General features: G+C 39.9%; 1 protein-coding gene across 2 annotated transcripts; it reads right to left on the reverse strand.

Moving 5' to 3' along the window:
• Nucleotides 1–546: 546 nt before the first annotated feature.
• LOC106589989 (myosin-7) lies at nt 547–19,497 on the reverse strand. 2 transcript variants are annotated; one of them, XM_014180467.2, is made up of 40 exons: nt 19,311–19,497; nt 19,113–19,160; nt 17,105–17,313; nt 16,814–16,957; nt 16,566–16,722; nt 16,433–16,460; nt 16,235–16,340; nt 16,050–16,142; nt 15,885–15,948; nt 15,696–15,794; nt 13,998–14,101; nt 13,761–13,899; nt 13,421–13,539; nt 13,058–13,207; nt 12,509–12,679; nt 12,033–12,342; nt 11,567–11,637; nt 11,179–11,384; nt 10,179–10,302; nt 9,536–9,672; nt 9,189–9,444; nt 7,547–7,789; nt 7,281–7,457; nt 7,024–7,169; nt 6,813–6,903; nt 6,330–6,719; nt 6,060–6,186; nt 5,841–5,959; nt 5,555–5,751; nt 5,196–5,379; nt 4,932–5,097; nt 4,703–4,827; nt 4,292–4,600; nt 3,926–4,129; nt 3,530–3,826; nt 3,299–3,403; nt 3,113–3,208; nt 2,885–3,019; nt 1,570–1,617; nt 547–675 (listed from the first exon to the last, which is right to left on the reverse strand). In XM_014180467.2, exons 3-39 carry the CDS (start codon nt 17,303–17,305, stop codon nt 1,597–1,599), a joined length of 5,811 nt encoding a protein of 1,936 aa, XP_014035942.1. In that variant the 5' UTR covers nt 17,306–17,313; nt 19,113–19,160; nt 19,311–19,497; the 3' UTR covers nt 547–675; nt 1,570–1,596. The 2 variants fall into 2 exon arrangements, with proteins under 2 accessions (XP_014035942.1, XP_014035943.1); XM_014180468.2 differs by having other exon boundaries at nt 19,113–19,157; nt 19,311–19,364.
• Between the last annotated feature and the right edge of the window lie 1,615 nt (nt 19,498–21,112).

Here is a 21,112-nt window from a genome sequence, read left to right on the forward strand (position 1 = left end):
GCACATTTTAGAGTGGCCTTTTATTGTCCCCCCAGCACAAGGTGCACCTGTGTAATGGTCATGTGGTTTAATCAGCTTCTTGAAATGCCACACCTGTCAGGTGGATGGATTATCCTGGCAAAGGAGAAATGCTCACTAACAGGGATGGAAACAAATTTGTGCACAACATTTTAAGAAATAAGCTTTTTGTGTGTATGGAACATTTCTGGGATCTTTTATTTCAGCTCATGAAACACGGGACCAACACTTTACATGTTGCGTTTTATATTTTTGTTCTGTGACTGGATGCTTTACTGAAATGGATTTCAACAGAATATATTCATAGAAATATGTTGTTATCTGTATTCGAGGCTGTCAATAAGACACTTCTTGAATACAGTAGTCTAAATTGTATGTGCATTTAGGATGATGCAGATGTGGAGGCTAAATTATAATCACACAGAAAGGGTTACAAGAGTGTTCAAGACAATGTATAGATACATATTTGTTCACATCACATCTTCTTTAACATGGTTGATTACAAGCATACAGAGCAAAACACAGAGATGCAATTACAAATGACTTTATTCTTTATTCGGCTCATGTTACATGGAGAATAGAGAGAAACTAAAGCACTACAGTCAGGAGATTATCAGAAAGGTCCGTCTGAGAGCTTCACTCTTCATCATGTCCTTTCTGTGACAGGAGATGGATAAACGTTACAAACATTAACCACTGTATATTCTGAAAACATTTGTGTTTCTTTAGTGTAAGACGTTGTGGGGGTGGGGTGGGGGGGGGGGGTGTTGCTTAGCCTAAATCTAGGAGATATAAAAAAAATATATAATTTTTGTTTTTTTACACATATTTAAACACATTTTTGGTGTAGGCACAAAGCTACTTTCATACTTCCATTAGTTAAAAAAAAAAAACTGGATACCTTCAGACAAGTCCCGTGACACTTCTGAGGGTCGTAGAGTAAAACAGAGAACACCACCCCTGTCCATATAGTGGTCATAATAGTTCGTAGGTCAAACTGGACGCTACAGACGTTTTCGCGAAAAGGCACATTTTTCAGGATGTTTTATGGGCTGACAAACACCGCTCTAGCTCTGCCACCTTTCTACCGCAGATGTGGAAGTGTGACACTGGCGGATGCGGTGGATTGAGACGAATCTCTAGTTTAAACTGACTGATTTTTGATGGGGATTTTTTGTTGTTTATGTAACTTAGATTGACGCACCGTGCGTCAATATACACTGCGTGTTTTCAAATGTAAATTACACAATGGGGCAACTCCAATGAGTGTTTATTAAGGTATGGAATACACTAAATATCATGTACTAAAACACTAATGTAATGGACCTGACATTACACCAACTACCAAATTAATAAAGATTTTACAACACTTTTAAAGGTGCAATGATGTCAAATCAAATAAGTAAATTAATATTAAATACATTTGGCTATTGCTTTTCAACTAGTCATTATTACAATAAACATTTTCAATTAAAACAGTGTTGCTTGCCATTGCGTAGTAAGTGACCACTGAAACCAGGAAGTGTGCAAATTATAACCAAAGCAACTGACCTGGGAGCAGAGTCACAACTCTTGGCCTCACTCCTCATCCTTTCCTTTCTGTGACAAGAGAAGATTTTTTTTAATATATATTTTACATTTTTTTTTACCTTTTATTTAACTAGGCAAGTCAGTTTTAAGAAGAAATTCTAATTTACAATGACTGCCTAGGAACAGTGGGGTTAACTGCCTTGTTCAGGGGGCAGAACGACAAATGTTTACCTTGTCAGCTCGGGGATTCGATCTAGCAACCTTTGGGTTACTGGCCCTTGGTTATAAGAACATTGTAATCCTACTGGGAAACCTTTATATTGCCATATAGGACGTGCTCTAGTTAAAATTACAATAAGCTTCAACAGGTAAGTAGTATACACTTATAAACTATGAACATCATGTTGACCCCATACAGATAACAAACCTGTTATGTTAATGTTAATGGTCCTGATTCTCCTTAGATCTACTATGTAATCAATTCAAAGTTTGCAAAAACATTTTATAGTTGCAATATTGTCCAATGAACAATTAAAGTAAAATGAACAGTAGATTCATTTGATTCTTAAATTGTAGGTATTACATAAAATGTGTTTTAAAAAATGCAATGTAACATTCTTTTTTTTGGGGTCCCAGTTTCTTTAAATCCCATGTATTACCATATTAGCTACATAGGAAGGTACAGTGTTTCAGTGGAATTTGCAGTGTAGGTACATTTTCTTACTAAAGACAAAATTCTGTAAGTCAAAGAATGTAATGAATATCAATGTTGCGGAGTGGTTATTACATGCAGTATAATTGCTAGTAATTATAATGCTATGGGCAATTACCCTATAACATAATAATCTCCAGTGATTTGCTATCGAGGAAATGACTTGAGGCTATGGTAGACACAAGGTTGAAATATCAAAGTTAATATTGAAGTTGTCTTTTAATTTTAATTTGTTTATCAAATGAATGAATGTAAAAAACTGCAACCGGTATAAAGTATAATCTTTGACTGTTATTACACTGTACCTACTTATAAAACTACCATGGAAATATCTTAAATGTGAAGTGTGGCCTTTTTTGTTCTATAGGAAATGTATCTATGAAACCATTGGGACCATTAGCAGTAAGCTATTACATTTAGAGTTGATCCTGTCTTGTATAGTTTTAGAACACAGTGGATGCCCGCAAATTAATAATATAAATGTAGATATTCATATGTTAATGATATTATGGCTATTGGATATCATACGCCTTAAAAGTATTCAACGTTAAGGCTTCAGCCATACATTACATGGGGGAGTCATTCAATTATAATTCATTGAAGATTGAAACAGCAACTACTGACCTTGGAACCAACATCCCGACTCTTGGCTCTCATCTTATTGACCTGAGACTCAGCAATATCAGCCCTCTCCTCTGCCTCATCCAGTTCATGCTGAATCTTGCGGAATTTGCCCAAATTGGAATTGGCTTGTTCCTCCTGTGAAAAATATGGATGATTTAGTCTCTAGCAAACGTAACAATTCATAAATGACAGATGCATCAGTTGGATGATGGAAGGTTTTGTACTTACAGCCTCCTCTGCAGTTCTCTTGAAGGATTTGACCTTCAGCTGCAGTTTGTCCACCAGGTCCTGCAGACGGCTCAAATTTTTACGGTCTTCCTCAGTCTGCACCAGAAAACAAGGGGGAAAAAATAGGGTCATATATATTAACCTTCATTTTATTCTGAGCATGTTCATAGTGCAACTTTGATGTACCTGGTAGGTGAGTTCCTTGATTCGTCTCTCATATTTACGGACTCCTTTCACAGAATCGCCACCCCTCCTTTGCTCCATTTCCACTTCAGTCTCTAGCTCCCTCACCTGGAAAGATATGACGGATGTTAACACTATTTCCAGTTATGTTGTTACTACTACATTCAACATTGAAGCTAGAAATGTTTTATGTTCATTTATAGAAGAGAAGGTAGGTTTGTCTCAAACACTTACTCTGGCCTCCAGCTTCTGGATCTGCTTCTTGCCCCCCTTCATGGCGATTTGTTCAGCTTCATCCAGGCGGTGCTGCAGGTCCTTAATGGTCTGCTCCATGTTCTTCTTCATGCGCTCCAGGTGAGAACTGGTGTCTTGCTCCTTCTTCAGCTCCTCTGCCATCATGGCAGCATCAGTAATGGCTTTCTTGGCCTTCTCCTCAGCATTTCTGCATTCCTGCACAGCCTCTTCCACTTCAGTCGAAAGCTGGGATGTGTCACCCTCTAGCTTCTTCTTCTGGCTCAGCAGGCTGGTGTTCTACACATATGTTTGAGGAATTACTTTCATATTATCTTCAACATTTTCAAGTTGTGTATATTTAATAAGGCTATCTATTGTTGTCTATCAATGCCTTACCTGAGAGTGCAGTAGCTGAACTCTCTCACTGACATCCATCAGTTCCTGCTCGGCCAGTTTGCGGGCTCTCTCAGTCTGTTCTACCAGGGACCTCAGCTCATCCAGTTCAGCCTGCATCAGGTTGTTGCGTCTCTCCACAATGGCAATGTTCTCCTTCAGGTCATCACCACCACGTAGAGCATCATCCAGCTGCAGTTGAGAATCCTGTGGAGAGAATTTTTGTTTTGTTAGAAAGAGGTACCTGAAATACCCCAGATCTGTTTAACAATTTTTTTTTTTTTTATCATTCGTCATTATTGTAAAAATGTATTTCTAATTCAATTGGAATTGACCCCAACCCTGGATTAAATGCTGGGGAAGTGTTACCTTCAGATGGGCATGGAGACCCTTAAGTTGCTTCTGGGCCTCTCCTGCCTGCCTATTGGCCTGGCTGAGCTGGATCTCCATCTCATTGAGATCTCCCTCCATCTTCTTCTTCAGCCTGAGAGCTTCATTCCTGCTGCGAGTCTCTGACTCCAGGGAGCTCTGCAGGGTATCCACCACTCTCTGCTGGTTCCTCTTATTCATCTCCATCTCCTCATCCTTCTCCACCAGTTTGCGCTCAATGTCAGCTTTGACCTGGTTGTACTCCAGCTGTGCTCTCAGGATCTTGCCCTCCTCATGCTCCAGGGAGCCCTATGGCAACACAACACACATTGTATGTAAAGTCTTCTAATACTTTACCCTCAGTAAATTGTGTCTAAATTGTGTCTATCAGTAAATATCTTCCAGTCTCACCTCAGCTTCCTCTAAGGCAGTCTGTATCTCAGCCTTCTCCTGCTCCAGCTGTTTACGGATCTTCTCCAGCTCATGGACGCTCTTTCCTCCCTCACCAAGTTGCTCAGTCAGATCAGAAATTTCCTCTGTGGGGAAAAGAATTACACGTCAGTATCTTGTGATGACAAATCTCTTTAATAATATTTAAATGATTGCCTGAAATGCAGGCCAATAATACTGATGCTCTGACCTTGTAGGTTCTTGTTCTCTCTCTTCATGGTCTCCAGATGATCCAGAGACTCCTCATAAGAGTTCTTGAGTTTAAAGAGCTCAGTGCTGAGAGATCTAGCTTCTTTCTGGGAGCTCTCCAGCTCAGTCTGAGACTCCTCAAACTTCTGCTTCCATTCAGCCAGGACCTAGTATAATCATACAGGTATTGTAAATGGTTTGAATAAACAGCATATGATTATCATGTATTATAATGAAAGTTAAGGAGACTGTCCCATAATAATACCTTGTCGAAATTCCTCTGCTTCTTGTCCAGAGCGGCAGCAGCTGCATTGGATCTCTCCACATCCACCATGAGATCTTCAATCTCATTCTGGAGTCTGTGTTTAGTCTTCTCCAAGGAGGAGCATTTAGCGTTAACAGCTTCCACAGCTTCCTCTGCATCCTGCAGACGCTGAGCCAGCTTTTTCCTAGATTGACATAAATGGGAAACTCGTTTCAGAACAGCTGACTTTATTTTTCTATATATATATATATATATAATGGTTGTATATCAGGTAATTCATGTATCTTTCATCATATACTTTTGTGTATCGCTCATTCAGCCATGGTTGAATGGCCTTGAAAGTAAGAGAACATCCTTACTTTGCCTCTTCAAGCTCCTCGGTCTTCTGGATGGCATCAGTTTCATACTTGGTTCTCCACTGAGCCACCTCAGCGTTGGCCTTGGACATGCCACGCTGCAGCTCAGCCTTGGCCTCCTGCTCCTCCTCATACTGCTCCCTCAGCAGGTCTGAGTCATGGCGAGCAGACTGCACTGCATGGGCAAGTGCGTTCTTTGCCTGGAAAATAAATTTAAAAAAATAATATGCAGTTATGCAGGAGGATGAATGTAGTTGGATAACAGATTCTGCATTTATTGTATAAATACCTTGACTTCCTCCTCCAGTTGTCTTTTGAGGTCTTCAATCTGCTGAACGTTAGACTGCTTACCCCTGGTCAGTTGGGAGACCAGAGAGTCCTTCTCCTCCAGTTGTCTGGCAAGTTCACCTGTTTTCATCGATTTTTGATTATTTCAATTAGATTCTTATTGTGGATGTGGGTATTCATTGTAGCTGTTTATGTGAATGTTAATGTTAAGTTGTTATACCATTCTCAGTTTGAAGCTTTGCTTTCTGCATGGTGAAATCATTGATGGATCGCTGTCCTTCCTCAGCTTTCGTCCTGTATTCACTCATCTGGTCCTCTAGAGTGCGGCACATTTTCTCCAAGTTTGTCTGAAAACATGTTTTTTTTAAAATATAATGCAGCACAACCTTCATAGATCATATTTCTGAAACTAAGAGCATGTGCAGTGCCATGTGCGATATCTATCTGATCTCAGAAAAGGCTTGTATTTCATAATGATTAATCCACTGACCTTAGTCTTGACAATCTGCTCCATGTTGGAGACCACATCATCCAGCTCCAGCCTGAGCTCACTCTTCTCTTTCTCCAGCTTCTGCTTCACTCTCTGAAGGTTGTCAATCTGCTCTCCCAGGTCAGCTACACTGTCAGCATTTTTCTTCCTCAGAGTGGCAGCAGTAGCCTCGTGCTGCAGAGTAGCCTCTTCAAGGTCTCTGCGCACCTTCTGGAACTCAGCCTCCCTCTTCTTGTTCATCTCAATCTGGGAAGCAGTGGCTCCACCAGCCTCCTCCAGCCTCTCGCTGATCTCTTCCAGCTCTCTGGACAAGTCTGCCCTCTGTTTCTCCACCTTGGCACGGGCAGCTCTCTCAGCCTCCAGCTCTTCCTCCAGCTCTTCAATGCGGGCCTGAAATGGTCAGAATTGAACTTTTCTGGTAAAAGCAGTTCATTAATTAAGTTTAACAGAAAGATTATATTTTCAACGATAATATTGAAATACCTGCAACTCCTTCAGTTTCTTCTGAAGCTGGGCACTCATGGCCTGCTCATCCTCAATCTTGCTGTTGAGTTGGCTCATTTCAAAGTCCTTCCTGATGAGTTAAAAAAACAATGGCTTATTTGAAATATTTGTATGATTTTTGGGAGTTGTGAACTTTTCGGCTATACAATAATATTAGTATGTAAACAGTTCAATTTATTTGTGATCTTACTTCTTCATCCTCTCCTCCATCTGCTGCTTGTCGTTCTCCAGGTCCATTAGGCTCTCCTGGGTCAACTTCAAATCTCCCTCCAGCTTTCTCTTTGCTCTCTCAAGGTCCATCCTCACCTTCTTCTCTTGCTCCAGAGACCCTTCAAGCTGATAAAGGATATATCAAACAATTTTAGGCGTAAACCATTTACTGTATCCTATTTTTTAGGATATGACTAATTATGTTGTAATATCTATCGATACTAATTCGATACTCACGTCATCAACTTGCTGTTCCAGTTTGGCTTTGGCCTTGGTCAGCGTGTTGACTTTGTCCTCCTCACTCTGCAGGTCATCCAACGTTTGCTGATGAGCCTCCTGCAGCGCCTTCTTCTCTTTGGTCAGCTTGGCAATGATTTCGTCCAGAGCTGCCATCTCCTCAGTCAGGTTTTTAACCTAAAGAAACACTCTTGTGTCATTACACTTTCATCCACACCAATTATTTGGAGTTTTTAAACAACCCAAGAATGAAAATAAACTTTGACCTTGTTCTCTGTGGCGTGCTTCTCCTTCTCCACTTTAGCCAGAGTGAGCTCCAGGTCATCAATGTCCTTCTTGAGTTCTGAGCACTCATCCTCCAGCTTCCTTTTCTTAGCGGTCAGCTCTGAATTCATCTCCTCCTCATCCTCCAGTCTCTCTGTCAGCTCTTTGGCTTTGGCCTCAAGCTGGATCTTATTCTTGATCAGCCCCTCGCATCTCTCTTCAGCGTCACCTAGAGTGTCTTCTGACTGTCAACGTGTCAAAATATTGCAAGTGCAGTTAAAGTCGGAAGTTTACATACAGAGACCCTCAACGCCAAGGAGGAGGTGGTGTTCGAGGCAGCTCTGAGCTGGGCCCGAGGCAGAGTGTCAGAGACAGGACCTCACCACCTCCATAGACAACAAACGCAAGGTAACGGGATTACAGCAACAATGCCAGTAACTAGTAACACAACATTTTAGCCATTATGGCAAGAGGTTGACGAGGTTGCTAGGTGTTGGGTGAAGGTCACTACATTATCTTATGAAAGTAGTTATTGTTGATATCTTATGCCGATCTATGATAGTCTGGCATGTTTGTATGGCTCCTCAGTTTCTAGTGTGTTATGTATTTAGGGTTTACTAGGTGTGGTTTTAATATATGCAGTTAAAGTCGGAAGTTTACATACACTTAGGCTGGAGTCATTAAAACTCGTTTTTTAACCACTCCACAAATATCTTGTTAACAAACTATAGTTTAGTATATATCAAGTCCTTCAAATTTCTGAAATTTGGTTGGTTGTAAAATATTCTGTATTAATTAATTGTATGACATCGATTTATCAAATCATGTCTCATCCCTCTCTTTTGTTTTTCCATGTCTCTTCCTGAATCCCAAACCAATCCCTTCCCGTAAGCCCTTGATTTGCACGTTCACAAGTGTCTCCGCCATATTCACATAGAATCCCAAACCAGTCCCTTCCCCTCAACCCTCGGTTTGCTTCTGCCATATTCACTGGTGTCACAAAGCTGAGGGAGTGAAAATTATCAAAGGGGGTAGGGGCTAATTAGAGACCAGCACCTCTGTAGGCTCCAGGGAAAAGTGCTATCCCAACATGCATCGGAATATGTTTGGACTTGGCCCAATTTCATATGAAGTATTTCATATGAAGTATGAAGTAAGTCTTGCCTAATGATATGACACATGCATTTGTTTGTCTTTTTCTTTGAGGTGTGAAACATGTAACAAAATGAATTTTTTTAAACTTTTAGCAGTCTAACGTTCAGCAGATTGAAGACCTCATTTTTAACTGTTATTGAGTTTTTGATTTTGTTAATCTTGTATCTTGTTATATCTTCAAAGAATTTATAAAATACATTTTCATTATTGTACTTTTTTCCTTAAATTGCATCATTGAAGTCACGAATGTGTCCTGTAGTTGATCGGGTTTATTGATATCCACGCCGCTCTGGAATTCACCCCTTTGAGTTTTGCCTTTAATAAGTGTGGCAGCAAATTAACCTTCAAATGAGTTAAGGCTGGTTTGGGATTGGGCCTCAGTCATGCTAAGAACTCGAAAGGCCATTTTTACAAAGGATGGGACTGCAGCAAAGGGACTAGTGCAGTTAAAGTTACATCAAAGTAGCGTACAATGTGGCTTTTACTCACAGATAGGACTGCCATTTGCAGGTCATTCTTCTCTTGGAGAAGGGAGACCATCTTCTCTTCCAGCTCCTTTCTACGAGCGTCCGTTTTAGCAAAAAGCTCTTTAAGCTTCAGGAATTCTTCCTTCATGTTGGCCATCTCTTTCTCAGTCTCTGCTGAAACCAGCAGAGGTTTGATCTTAAAGAACATCTTCATCCAGGGCCAATTCTTGACACCCATGAATGCACGAATGTTCCATTGGATCACAAGCAAGGCATCCCTGTGAATTGTTATGAAGTTAGCTTGTTATACAACCCTTTCCACCTCCACCATATTGTCTGCAAGAAGTTCTTATCTATTGTTTTTCCAACCTGCGGTCAACAATTTTCTGGAACTCGATCCTGGCAAGTAGACCACGTGATCGGGCCTGCATGCCAGTGATGATGAGAGCGAGACGGTCATCTCTCATCTCCTCAAGGGTACCCAGGAGGCCAGCCTTGAAGAACACCTAATATAGATATACAGAGACATATAAAGGTGGGTGGGTGGATGTGTGTATATATGCAGTACACATCAATGATTTTACTGTGTATATGGTAAAGGACGGATAACAGAATTCCATTCAGATCAGCTGGAGGGGTCAGCCAATTAATTATCCTCCTGAGCAGCAGGTGGCAGTAAATCACCAACCATGTTGTTTTTATACTTCTAGATTATGCATTCTAGCTCAGTAGGTGCTAGTGTGAACCTTTTTCAGTTTATTTACCAACTTCCAATAACACACTCATGGAAATATAAGAAAACTTAATTGACTTCTTTAAAATAGATCAATGCTCAATGCCGCTGGCCATTCTGTCATAAAAGTGGCCATTGCAACAGTTGTCTAGATCAACTCTATGGGCAATTCTCAGTTTGGCCCTGGTTTTGGTGATAGTGGAGGACCCTTTATTTGCTCCTATCTTTCCCTCCTGATTCAACAGGCCATATTGCCTCCCATCTATTTAGAGAACTTACCTTAGTGTGTCCTAACCTGTACTGGGTGTGGTCAATGTCCAGAGAGCCCAGCAGTTTTTCTGCCGCCTTCACGTTGTCAATGAACTGACCCTCAGGGATAGCATTTGGATTGAGGATGCGATACCTGAATTAAAATCGCCAAACAATTATCTTCAATATATATTACAAGTCAAAAAGTTTGGACACACCTACTCATTCTAGGGTTTTTCTTTATTTTTACTATTTTCTACATCAAAACTATGAAATAAAACATGGAATCATGTAGTAACCAAAAAAGTGTTAAACAAATCAAAATATATTTTATGTTTGAGATAGTAGCAACCCTTTGTCTTGATGACAGCTTTGCACACTCTTGGCATTCTCTCAACCAGCTTCATGACGTAGTCACCTGGAATGCACAAGCTTATTGTGTGCAACAGGGAGTGGCATTTCTAGCCTGTCTATCTATGGCTAACAGTGTTGACATGATGTGCTCCACCCACTCAGTTTTGCACCACGAAACATCAGAAAATGACCAAAAAGAGTCGAACATAGAGCTCATAGAGCTCGTCTACTTTTACACTATGATTTGACTATTGGATTGATCGCGTTTTGTTTTTTTCATTTTTAAGGAATAGTTTCAGTTCATTTCACGTAACAGGGTTGACCTTTAAAATTAGGGATATATATTTAAATACATTTTGTTATGAATCCCTAATCACATTAAATAAATAATAATCTTCAGATATTACTTTGTCAAAGCAACAAAAAATAGCTAGGGCTTTACAATGATTTGTGAAAATTTGGATTCATTTTGCTATCAAGTGGGTTAAAAATCTTCCGAGAGGTCGCATAGGATGCACAGCTTCAGAAATTGTTTTACAAAGCTGATTTATAAAATTTTCCATGTGGTCCTATATTAAAACAATTTCTACTTAAATTGTCAAAGGGACTCAAAAGACCCTCCTTTCCTGTTAGAAAGAAAATGTATAACATTATTTCAAAAAAAAAAATGTTTTACCTTTGTTTGAAATCAGCATACAGGATCCTATTGGGGAAGCCCTTTCTGCAGATCCTGATGCCTTCCAGCACACCGTTGCAGCGCAGCTGGTGCATGACCAGAGGATTCTCCATGGCCCCAGGAGTCTTGGTCTCGTTGGGGATGAGGCAACGCACAAAGTGGGGGTGAGTAGACCTCAAGTTGGTCATGAGTTTACCCAGGTTCTCCTGTGAGTACAACACATGTAGAAAATCTCCGTTGGCGAATTGAGTCTCACGAGTACCTCACGGAGTCACAACGGCATTGAATGCTAACAATCCAATCCACAGCACACTGACATCTCAAACGTAATGTAATATCGTGTGCTGTGTGTGTGTAAAAAGCTAGATTGATTTCATGTCAGATCTACCCTGTGCAGTGCAGACACAGTCTGGAAGGAAGAGCCTTTCTTCTTCTTACCTCCTGCTGCTTTGTCTTCACCTGATAACCACATAACAATTAGATTATACATGTTGTTATTGTCTTCACCTGATAACCACATAACAATTAGATTATACATGTTGTTATTGTCTTCACCTGATAACCACATAACAATTAGATTATACATGTTGTTATTGTCTTCACCTGATAACCACATAACAATTAAAATATACATGTTATTGTCACATACACCAGATAGGTGCAGTGAAATGTTTTGGAGTAAATTAGTTTTAAGTGCCTTGCTCCATGTCGGTTCAGGTATTCGAACATGTAACCTTTCTTTAACTGCCCCAACACTCTAACTGCAAGGCTACTTGCCGCTCCTCTGTTCTGTCATGTCAAATGTTATACACTTTAAGTGGTTTGTTGTCTTTGCAGATAGAAACATATAGTACCTCCTTCTGCACCAGCGTAGCTTGCAAAGAGATTGGACAAGAACTTAAGACTTGACTTCTGGAACAGTCCGACCACAGTCTCATTCAGCGGGTCCTTGTTCTTCACCAGCCAGTTACCAATGTTGTAGTCAACAGTGCCAGCATAGTGAACCAGGGAGAAATGGGCTTCCGGTCTTCCCTTAACAATCTTGGGCTTCTGGAAGCATGCATTTTTACCCAGATGGGTGTCATACAGCTTGGCCTTGAATGTAGAATCACTGGCCTTGGGGAACATGCACTCCTCTTCAAGGATGGACATGATACCCATGGGCTGGTGGAAGGAATGAAAATCAATTAGTACTAAGAGAAAAGCATAGTGAATTAATATCAGAATCATTTGTCTATGAAGATTTCCCTTGTGATGCTCATTTTGTTTGAAATCTCAAAGATAACTCGGGACACTTTATATAAACTACTACAAAACTGAAGACACCAACCCTTTCAATGAGGTCAATGCAGGCAGCCAAGTCCATGCCAAAGTCAATGAACTCCCAGACGATGCCCTCTTTCTTATACTCTTCCTGCTCCAGCACAAACATGTGGTGGTTGAAGAACTGCTGCAGCTTCTCATTAGTGAAGTTGATGCACAGCTGCTCAAAGGTGTTGAACTGGAATAGAAGTTCACAGTTACTTTATTTTGTTTTAGATAAATTATTTTATGTGTGTTCTTTTTTTCCCCTTTTTGTTGTTGTTGTTGTAATTTACCCCCATTTTCTCCCCAATTTTGTGATATCCAATTGCGATCTTGTCTCATCGCTGCAATTCCCCGAGGGGCTTGGGAGAGGTGAAGGTCGAGTCATGCATTCTCCAAAAGGAGTCGCTTCAGCGCAATGAGCCAAGTAAAGTCCCCCCCCCCCCGGCCAAACCCTCCCGTAACCCGGGACTCCCGTTCATGGACGGTTGTGACACATGCCTGGGATCGAACCCGTGTCTGTAGTGACACCTCAAGCACTGCGTCGCAGTGCGTTAGACCGTGAAACACTCACATCAAAGATCTCAAAGCCAGCAATGTCCAGCACACCAATGTAGTGCTGCCGAGCGTTCTTAGTGTCCAGAGTAAGGTTGATTCTTATCACCATCCACAGGAACATGTTCTCGTAAATTTTCTTTGACAGTGCACCGATAGAGTAGTACACCTACAAAATATTGAGGGAAAAAATGACTGAAACATAGGTTCAACATGAACGAATTGGGACAATTTCCCAGACACAGATTAGGCCTAGTCCTGGACTAAACATCCTGCTCAATGGGGGAATCACTCATTAAAATATTAGCAACTCTAAACAGAAGTTTTATACTCACAATTATTAGCTCCTGGAAATGTACAACTTTTTTTTTTTTAGACTCACTTGGTCGACACTCTGACCTTTGGTGACCCATTCATTTCCTACTTTGACCCTCGGGTGACACAGCCCCTTGACTAGGTCCGCAGAGTTCAGGCACATCAGATATGCGACTTTGTCAACATCTGGAAAGGATTTATGGTTTTATGGATGTAGGCGGCGGCATTCTGACCGTCAGATTTTTCAAAAGATTACTATATATCTATCATAAGTACCTATTATACTATCATTAAGTATATATATATATAGATTACTATATATCTATCATAAGTACCTATTATACTATCATTAAGTATATATATATATAGATTACTATATATTAAAGTGAGAGGTTTTAAATCCTCACCCTCAGTGCCATCAGATTCTGCTTGCTCCTCCCTCTGCTTGTTCTTAAACTTCATGTTGCCGTAGTGCATTATGGCCCCAGTCAGCTTGTAAATGCCATTAATCTCTTCTTGAGAGAAGCCCAGCACATTAAAGGCATCCTAGTTCAGAATAAAATACAATTTTTTTTGCATTGGATAGAAAGTTGGACAGATGAGCAAGGAGAGATGAATGGAAATTGACATGAAAATTGACTTACATCAGTAGCCATTAGCTCATCAGAATCATCAATGGAAGTTACTTTAATCTCTCCTTGGGAGATGAAGGCGTAGTCATAGGGATTGCTGGTGATGAGGAGCATCTCTGAAAAGATTTGAACAGCACAGTTGAATGTGTAGTATGTCTATGGTACTGTTTATTATACAGTGTTTCTCAATCTTTTTTGTAACTGTAGCAGCTAATTTACTGACAACGATCAGTTACATTCCAAGGACTGGTGCTGGTCCACAGACCCGAGGTTGAGAGTAGAGGTCGACCGATTAATCGGAATGGCCGATTAATTAAGGCCGATTTCAAGTTTTTATAACAATCGGTAATCGGCATTTTTTTTGGGACACCGATTATGGCCGATTACATTGCACTCCACGAGGAGACTGCGTGGCAGGCTGACTACCTGTTATGCGAGTGCAGCAAGGACCCAATGTAAGGTGCTAGCTAACATTAAACGCATCTTATAAAAACAATCAATCTTAACATAATCACTAGTTAACTATACATGGTTGAGGATATTACTAGTTTATCTAGTTTGTCCTGCGTTGCATATAATTGATGCGGTGCCTGTTAATTTATCATCGAATCACATCCTACCTAACCATAAACATCAATGCCTTTCTTAAAATCAATACACAAGTATATATTTCTAAACCTGCATATTTAGTTAATATTGCCTGCTAACATGAATTTATTTTAACTAGGGAAATTGTCACTTCTCTTGCGTTCTGTGGAACAGAGTCAGGGTATATGCAGCAGTTTGGGCTGCCTGGCTCGTTGCGAACTGTGAAGACTATTTCTTCTCAACAAAGACCGTAATTCATTTGTCAGAATTTTACATAATTATGACATAACATTGAAGATTGTGCAATGTAACAACAATATTTAGACTTAGGGATGCCACCCATTAGATAAAATACAGAATGGATCCGTATTTCACTGAAAGAATAAACATTTGTTTTCGAAATGATAGTTTCCGGATTTGACCATATTAATGACCTAAGGCTCGTGTTTCTGTGTGTTATTATATTATAATTAAGTCTATGATTTGATATTTGATAGAGCAGTCTGACTGAGCGGTGGTAGGCAGCAGCAGGCTCGTAAGCATTCATTCAAACAGCACTTTCCTGCATTTGCCAGCAGCTCTTCGCTGTGCCTCAAGCATTACGCTGTTTATGCCTTCAAGCCTATCAACTCCCGAGATTAGGCTGGCAATACTATAGTGCCTATAAGAACATCCAATAGTCAAAGGTATATGAAATAAAAATGATATAGAGAGAAATAGTCCAATAATTCTTATAATAACTACAACCTAAAAGTTCTTACCTGGGTACATTGAAGACTCATGTTAAAAGGAACCACCAGCTTTTATATGTTCCGAACTTAAACATTAGCTTTCTTACATGGCACATATTGCACTTTTACTTTCTTCTCCAACACTTTGTTTTTGCATTATTTAAACCAAATTGAACATGTTTCATTATTTATTTGTTAAAGTAGTTCAAATAAAAGTGTTCATTAAGTATTGTTGTAGTTGTCATTATTATATATATATATAAATATATAAATCGGCCGATTAATCGGTATCGTCTTTTTTTGGCCCTCCAATAATTGGTATCGGTGTTGAAAAATCATAATCGGTCAACCTCTAATTGAGAGATATAGTGTTCAGTGTTCTATTACTCACCTAGCAGTTCAGGTTTCTTTTGGGACAGGATCTGGTAGAAGATGTGGTAGTCTCTCTCAGCCTTGAGCTGGAAAGTGACGCGTGACTTTTCCAGAAGATCTGATACGCATGGAAAAAGTACATGTGTATTTTATGAATCTGTTATCAAAGAGATTTGTTCAAAGCTGATCAAATTGAACTTTTACTTACAAGTCTCAATGTCAGCAGACGAAAGTTTCCCAGTGACTCCAAAATGAATTCGGATGAATTTACCCTGTAAGGTTTTTAACCAACATATTATGTACACCAGATAATACGGTGATAGGATTTGATAATACAGACGTGTTCTCAAACAAGAGGGGTAAAAAAACGTACGAATCGGGAGGAGTTGTCATTCCTGATGGTCTTTGCATTACCAAAAGCCTCCAGGGCAGGATTGGCCTGGATGATTTGATCCTCCAGGGTCCCCTTACAAACCAACATCCATACAGTGTTACATTTCTGTCATGAATATCTCAATGAATTTGTCAACATGCTCATGTGTTTCATTTAGGATGGACCTTTTTTTCTTCTGCTGCACTTTTCTTTCCAGCAACAGCAGCAATGCTGGCAAAGTACTGAATGACTCTCTTGGTGTTCACAGTCTTTCCAGCACCGGATTCTCCACTGGGAATGGAAATACAAAATGTTGATGTTTCAACATTTGTCCTAATTGGAAATAGCCTCGAATCGATAAAACCTTTGGTTGAGGTACTTACGTGATGAGGACAGACTGGTTTTCCCTATCTGTTGAAAGAACAGGAATTATCAGTAAATAGCACAGGTCATTTTTTTACAAAATATAGTTTGATGTTTTGAATGTACTTAGAAAAACAACAGTTGCATTTTTACCTGATAGCATGTACTGGTAGGCATTGTCAGAGACGGAGAATACATGAGGAGGAGCTTCAGTCCTCTTCTTGCCTCTGTAAGCATTGACAACAGACTGATCGTACACTGGCAGCCACTTGTATGGGTTGACAGTGACACAGAACAGCCCTGAGTAGGTCTGTGGAAGACGAGAGCGGTGCAGATTTAAGTTATATTCATTTGAATCCATGTTTTTGATTTATTGGAGATATCAGCAGGTCATTACTTACGTAGATCATCCAGGCTGCGTAACGCTCTTTGAGGTTAAACAGCACAGCGGGTTCGTGCAGGAAGGTAAACATCGCCATGTCCTCAATTTTATCAAACTTTGGCGGGTTCTGGGGGTGGCAGTCAATCTCCTTCACGACAACAGTCTGAAAGAAGAGTAAAGTACATTTCCACCGTTTCGTTTCATTTCATTTTCAAGGTTCAGCGGTATTCTATTTAATATCAGTAAAGGAAAAAGAATTGTTCCTGTTGTCTATCCACGTTAAAACCTTTTTTTTATTAAAACCATTCACCTTCCCAAACTCCGTGTCAACTGTGATTTTGTCCCCATCTCTGGTGGTGATTGTGCCCTTGACGTACTCAACCTCAGGGTCAGGCACATAGCACTCCCTCTTTATGTCAAAGGGTCTAGTCTGGCATTCCATCCTCTCCTTGTCTGGTTTACGCAGAAAGGGAGCTGCTGCCCCAAACTCCTCCATGACCATGTCCCCCATCCTGAAATCTGTACAGGGAGGAAACAGAGAATATCTACATCCGTCCACAGTGTCATTCAAAATATCCCATTCTGACATTAGCAGTTGTAATGCCAGCAGCATACCACCCTGCATCCCACTGCTGGCTTGCTTCTGAAGCTAAACAGGGTTTTGGTCCCTGGATGGAAGTGGTGTTGGATGGCCAGTAGGAGGCACCCTTTCCTCTGGTCTAAAATGTTTTTTCTCCCAATGCCCCAGGGCAGTGATTGGGGACGGTGCTGTCTTTCGGATGGGACGTTAAACAGATGTCCTGACTCTTAGTGGTCACTAAAGATCCCATGGCAAGATCCCGTGGCACTGGTAAGAGTAGGGGTGTTATCCCGGGTGTCCTGGCTAAATTCCCAATCTGACCATCATGGCCGCCTAATCATTCCCAGTTTACAGTTGGCTCATTCATCCCCCCCCTCTCCTCTCCTCTGTAACTATTCCTCAGGTCGTTGCTGTAAATGACAATGTTATCTTAGTCAACTTACCTGGTAAGATAAGTGTTAAATAAAAATATATAATCTTTCCAGGATAGTTTCAAATAGTATTTATTCTGTGCAGTCTGAATTGAAAAGCTGTTTTATGTTCCTTTCGTTTTGTTTCACACTGAATACGTGGTTTTGTTGAGTTCATGCTTAAAGAAGACAGTTTATTTTCATCACAGGGATCGGACCTTCAGTCTTAGGTAATTGTTAATACTGTATTTATTTTTCCTTTATTTAACTGGGCAAGTCAGTTAAGAACAAATACTTACTTTCAATGACGGCCTAGGAACAGTGGGGTTAACTGCCTTGTTCGGGGGCACTCTAACCACTAGGCTACCCTGCCGTGTGAGCAAATTCCATTTCGAATGAGATGCTGACAGATGGTCACATGGTTTATTTTGTGTTAAATGGGTTGTGGTGTACAGTTATAATGTTATTACTATTATAAGTATGAGTCCTTACAATGTTTCATAACTCAACATATACCATTTACAATAGGTTATAAATGACTGATAATAACTCTAGCTTCTTGTAAGAGGATACTGTATCCGATCCTTGCTAATATGAGCCACGTTACAATTCTCACCAAGTAGGTCAACATTGGTGTTAGAAGTGGGATGGTGGCCATGAGGCACAGACAGACGTGTGAGGGGGGCTCATGTGGTCGAAGCACTGGGATGCTTCTTTCCTGTTCGGAGAGGGAAGTGTAGCGATCCTCACTAATGTGAGCCATGTTACAATTCCCCCTAAGTGAGTTAACCCTATCAGTGCGATGTGTTTGACTTTCTCCCCAGCGACCCGGATTCGCTTCCCTGCCCCGCTGTTCGCAACAATACTTACATATTATAAGCAGTTCATAGTCACTTATGTCAAGTCTTATAATGCTTAATGATCGTGTCATGATAATATTTGTATGGCTTCAATAAAATGTTACTCTTAGCTAGGATTCTCAATTGATGTCCTGGCCTGAATAACAAGTTGATCTCAAGCTAGAGAGACTGCTGTCTTCAACCTCAACACGTGCTCTTGTGTAATGAATTACACATTAAATCACCTTCATTTCACTCAGACTTTTGATGGCCTAAATTCAATTCATTGCAGAGACAGTTAAGGCAAAATATACTGCTGTAAACAACTATAAAAACTATTTCACAACAACAACTTAAACAACCAAGAAAATGCATGCCATGACTTAAAAAAAAAAATATATATATATATATATATATGTAGGCCTGTGCCTTAGTCAAGAGAGTGTATCTACACTCTACAACCTTAGTGTGGAAGTTTACGTTCCTTACCTGTTGTTGGTCAGTGGTCACCTCTTGGTTTGGTAGAAAGGATCTCTACTGAGAATGAAATAGACAAATCCAAAGACCAGCATCAATCACCTGAACAGCTATGTATTTGCTGATTGGTGCCTTGTGATGCTGTAGGAATCATAGTTGTTAGGTCCTTTAATCATTATCTTCCTCATCAGGCTGCCTCTATGTGCTTACCTTTAGGATGACGGTCCGGTGCTTTGTGCTGCTCTGTTTCTCTCCAGACCTGCATCTCTCTTTATAAAGGCTGTTGTTCAGCCCTATATGGAGATGGGACATGCAAAAGTTACTCTGATTATTTTTAAAAGATCTGTATTTGGAAGTAGAGGTGTGTGTGTAAGGCAGGCTATCAATGAGGGCAGAGGAGGGGACAAAACCCCCGGGGTGTGTAACCCTTTGCATTTCAACTTTTTCTTTATCGAAACTTATTGTACAATATTACTGAACTTCTTAACATTATTAAATCAACACAGATGATAGCTTTTTAGAATGAGTCCAATTCATAAAGCTGACATATGGAATTGTTTTAAAATGTTCATACCATGGATCATTTAGCTATTTGATTTAGAATTGTAGGACCCCTGTAGGTATAATAATAAAAATGTATTTGATCAAATATTGAATTTTGCCTTTACTACTATAGCACATAGAAACGCATTGAATAGCACATTCATAAATGGCAAAAAGACAGTCAAATCATAAATAATAAGGAATATGGTTTTGAAGTCTCTGTGCTAATTCTAGGAGATATATAAAAATGCTTAGGATTTTTTATTTTTTATTTTTTTTGACACATTTCACCCTTTTTTGGGGGGGGGGGCACAAAACCTTTTGTGAGAAGACCGGTTTTCGGGATGTCTCCCTGTTGCTCGGCCACCTTCCACCTCAGATGCAGTATGCCAGATATCTCTAGCTTAAAGCTGCAGTACGTAACTTTTTTGGGCGACCCGACCAAATTCACATAGAAATATCTGTTATAGAGCTGTCATTCTCATTGAAAGAAAGTCTAAGAAGTTGTAGATCTGTTCTATTGCCGCTATTTCTACGTTTCCCGTTTTTAAGTTTTGTTTTTGCATATTTTACTTTCAGTTTTGTCCACCAGCTTCAAACAGCTGAAAAATACAATATTTTTGGTTATGGAAAATATATTTCACAGTGGTTTCGATGGTGCAATGATTCTCAACACTATTATTGCTTTTGTCACAAACTGAAATTATGTGAACTATTAGAATTTTAGCCACTAGGAAATGTATTTTAGCTTTAATCAGGTACAGTATGTGTAAAGTTGTATTGTGCAACATAGAATGTGGCCCCTCCAAAACACCAATAACCTGTGCTGTAACACCACTGACACAAATGTAACACCAATGACTTGACACAAATTATTTTAACTATTTTGTAGGAATTGCTGATTTTTTTTCTCGATATATTTTCCGTAAATATAATGCTTTAGTTTAATTAATTAAATAAGTATCTACTCAAATCGCGTCACTACTTATCTACACATCAGCGTCGGGATAAGCCAATTTGTTACCCCCACAGTTTTTGCAGTATAATTGTATTTATTTATTTAACCAGGCAAGTCAGTTAAGAACACATTCTTATTTAAATTGACAGCCTACCAGGGAATAGTGGGTTAAGTACCTTGTTCAGGGGAAGACCTTGTCAGCTCGGGGATTCAAATCCAGCAACCTTTCGGTTATTGGCCTAACGCTCTAACCACTAGGCTACCAGCCGCCCCAAGTATAAATTACTTACATGTATGTTTTCTTATTAAATAACAGTATTGTCATTCTTTTTACATTTGAATTTTTTTTTTTCACATGGTGCTAAAGTCCAGGCACAGCATTATACCACCACAATTCAAGAAGGACCCTCCAAATTTGCACTGTCACTATGAGATGGTTTCATGTTGACAATTTCAGATTATTTCAAGGTCACCGTCCTATCCATTGTCACAGAGTAACAGCTACTGTAAA

This window comes from Salmo salar, chromosome ssa28 (assembly GCF_905237065.1).
Source record: "Salmo salar chromosome ssa28, Ssal_v3.1, whole genome shotgun sequence".
In the NCBI taxonomy this organism is placed as follows: Eukaryota; Metazoa; Chordata; class Actinopteri; order Salmoniformes; family Salmonidae; genus Salmo; species Salmo salar.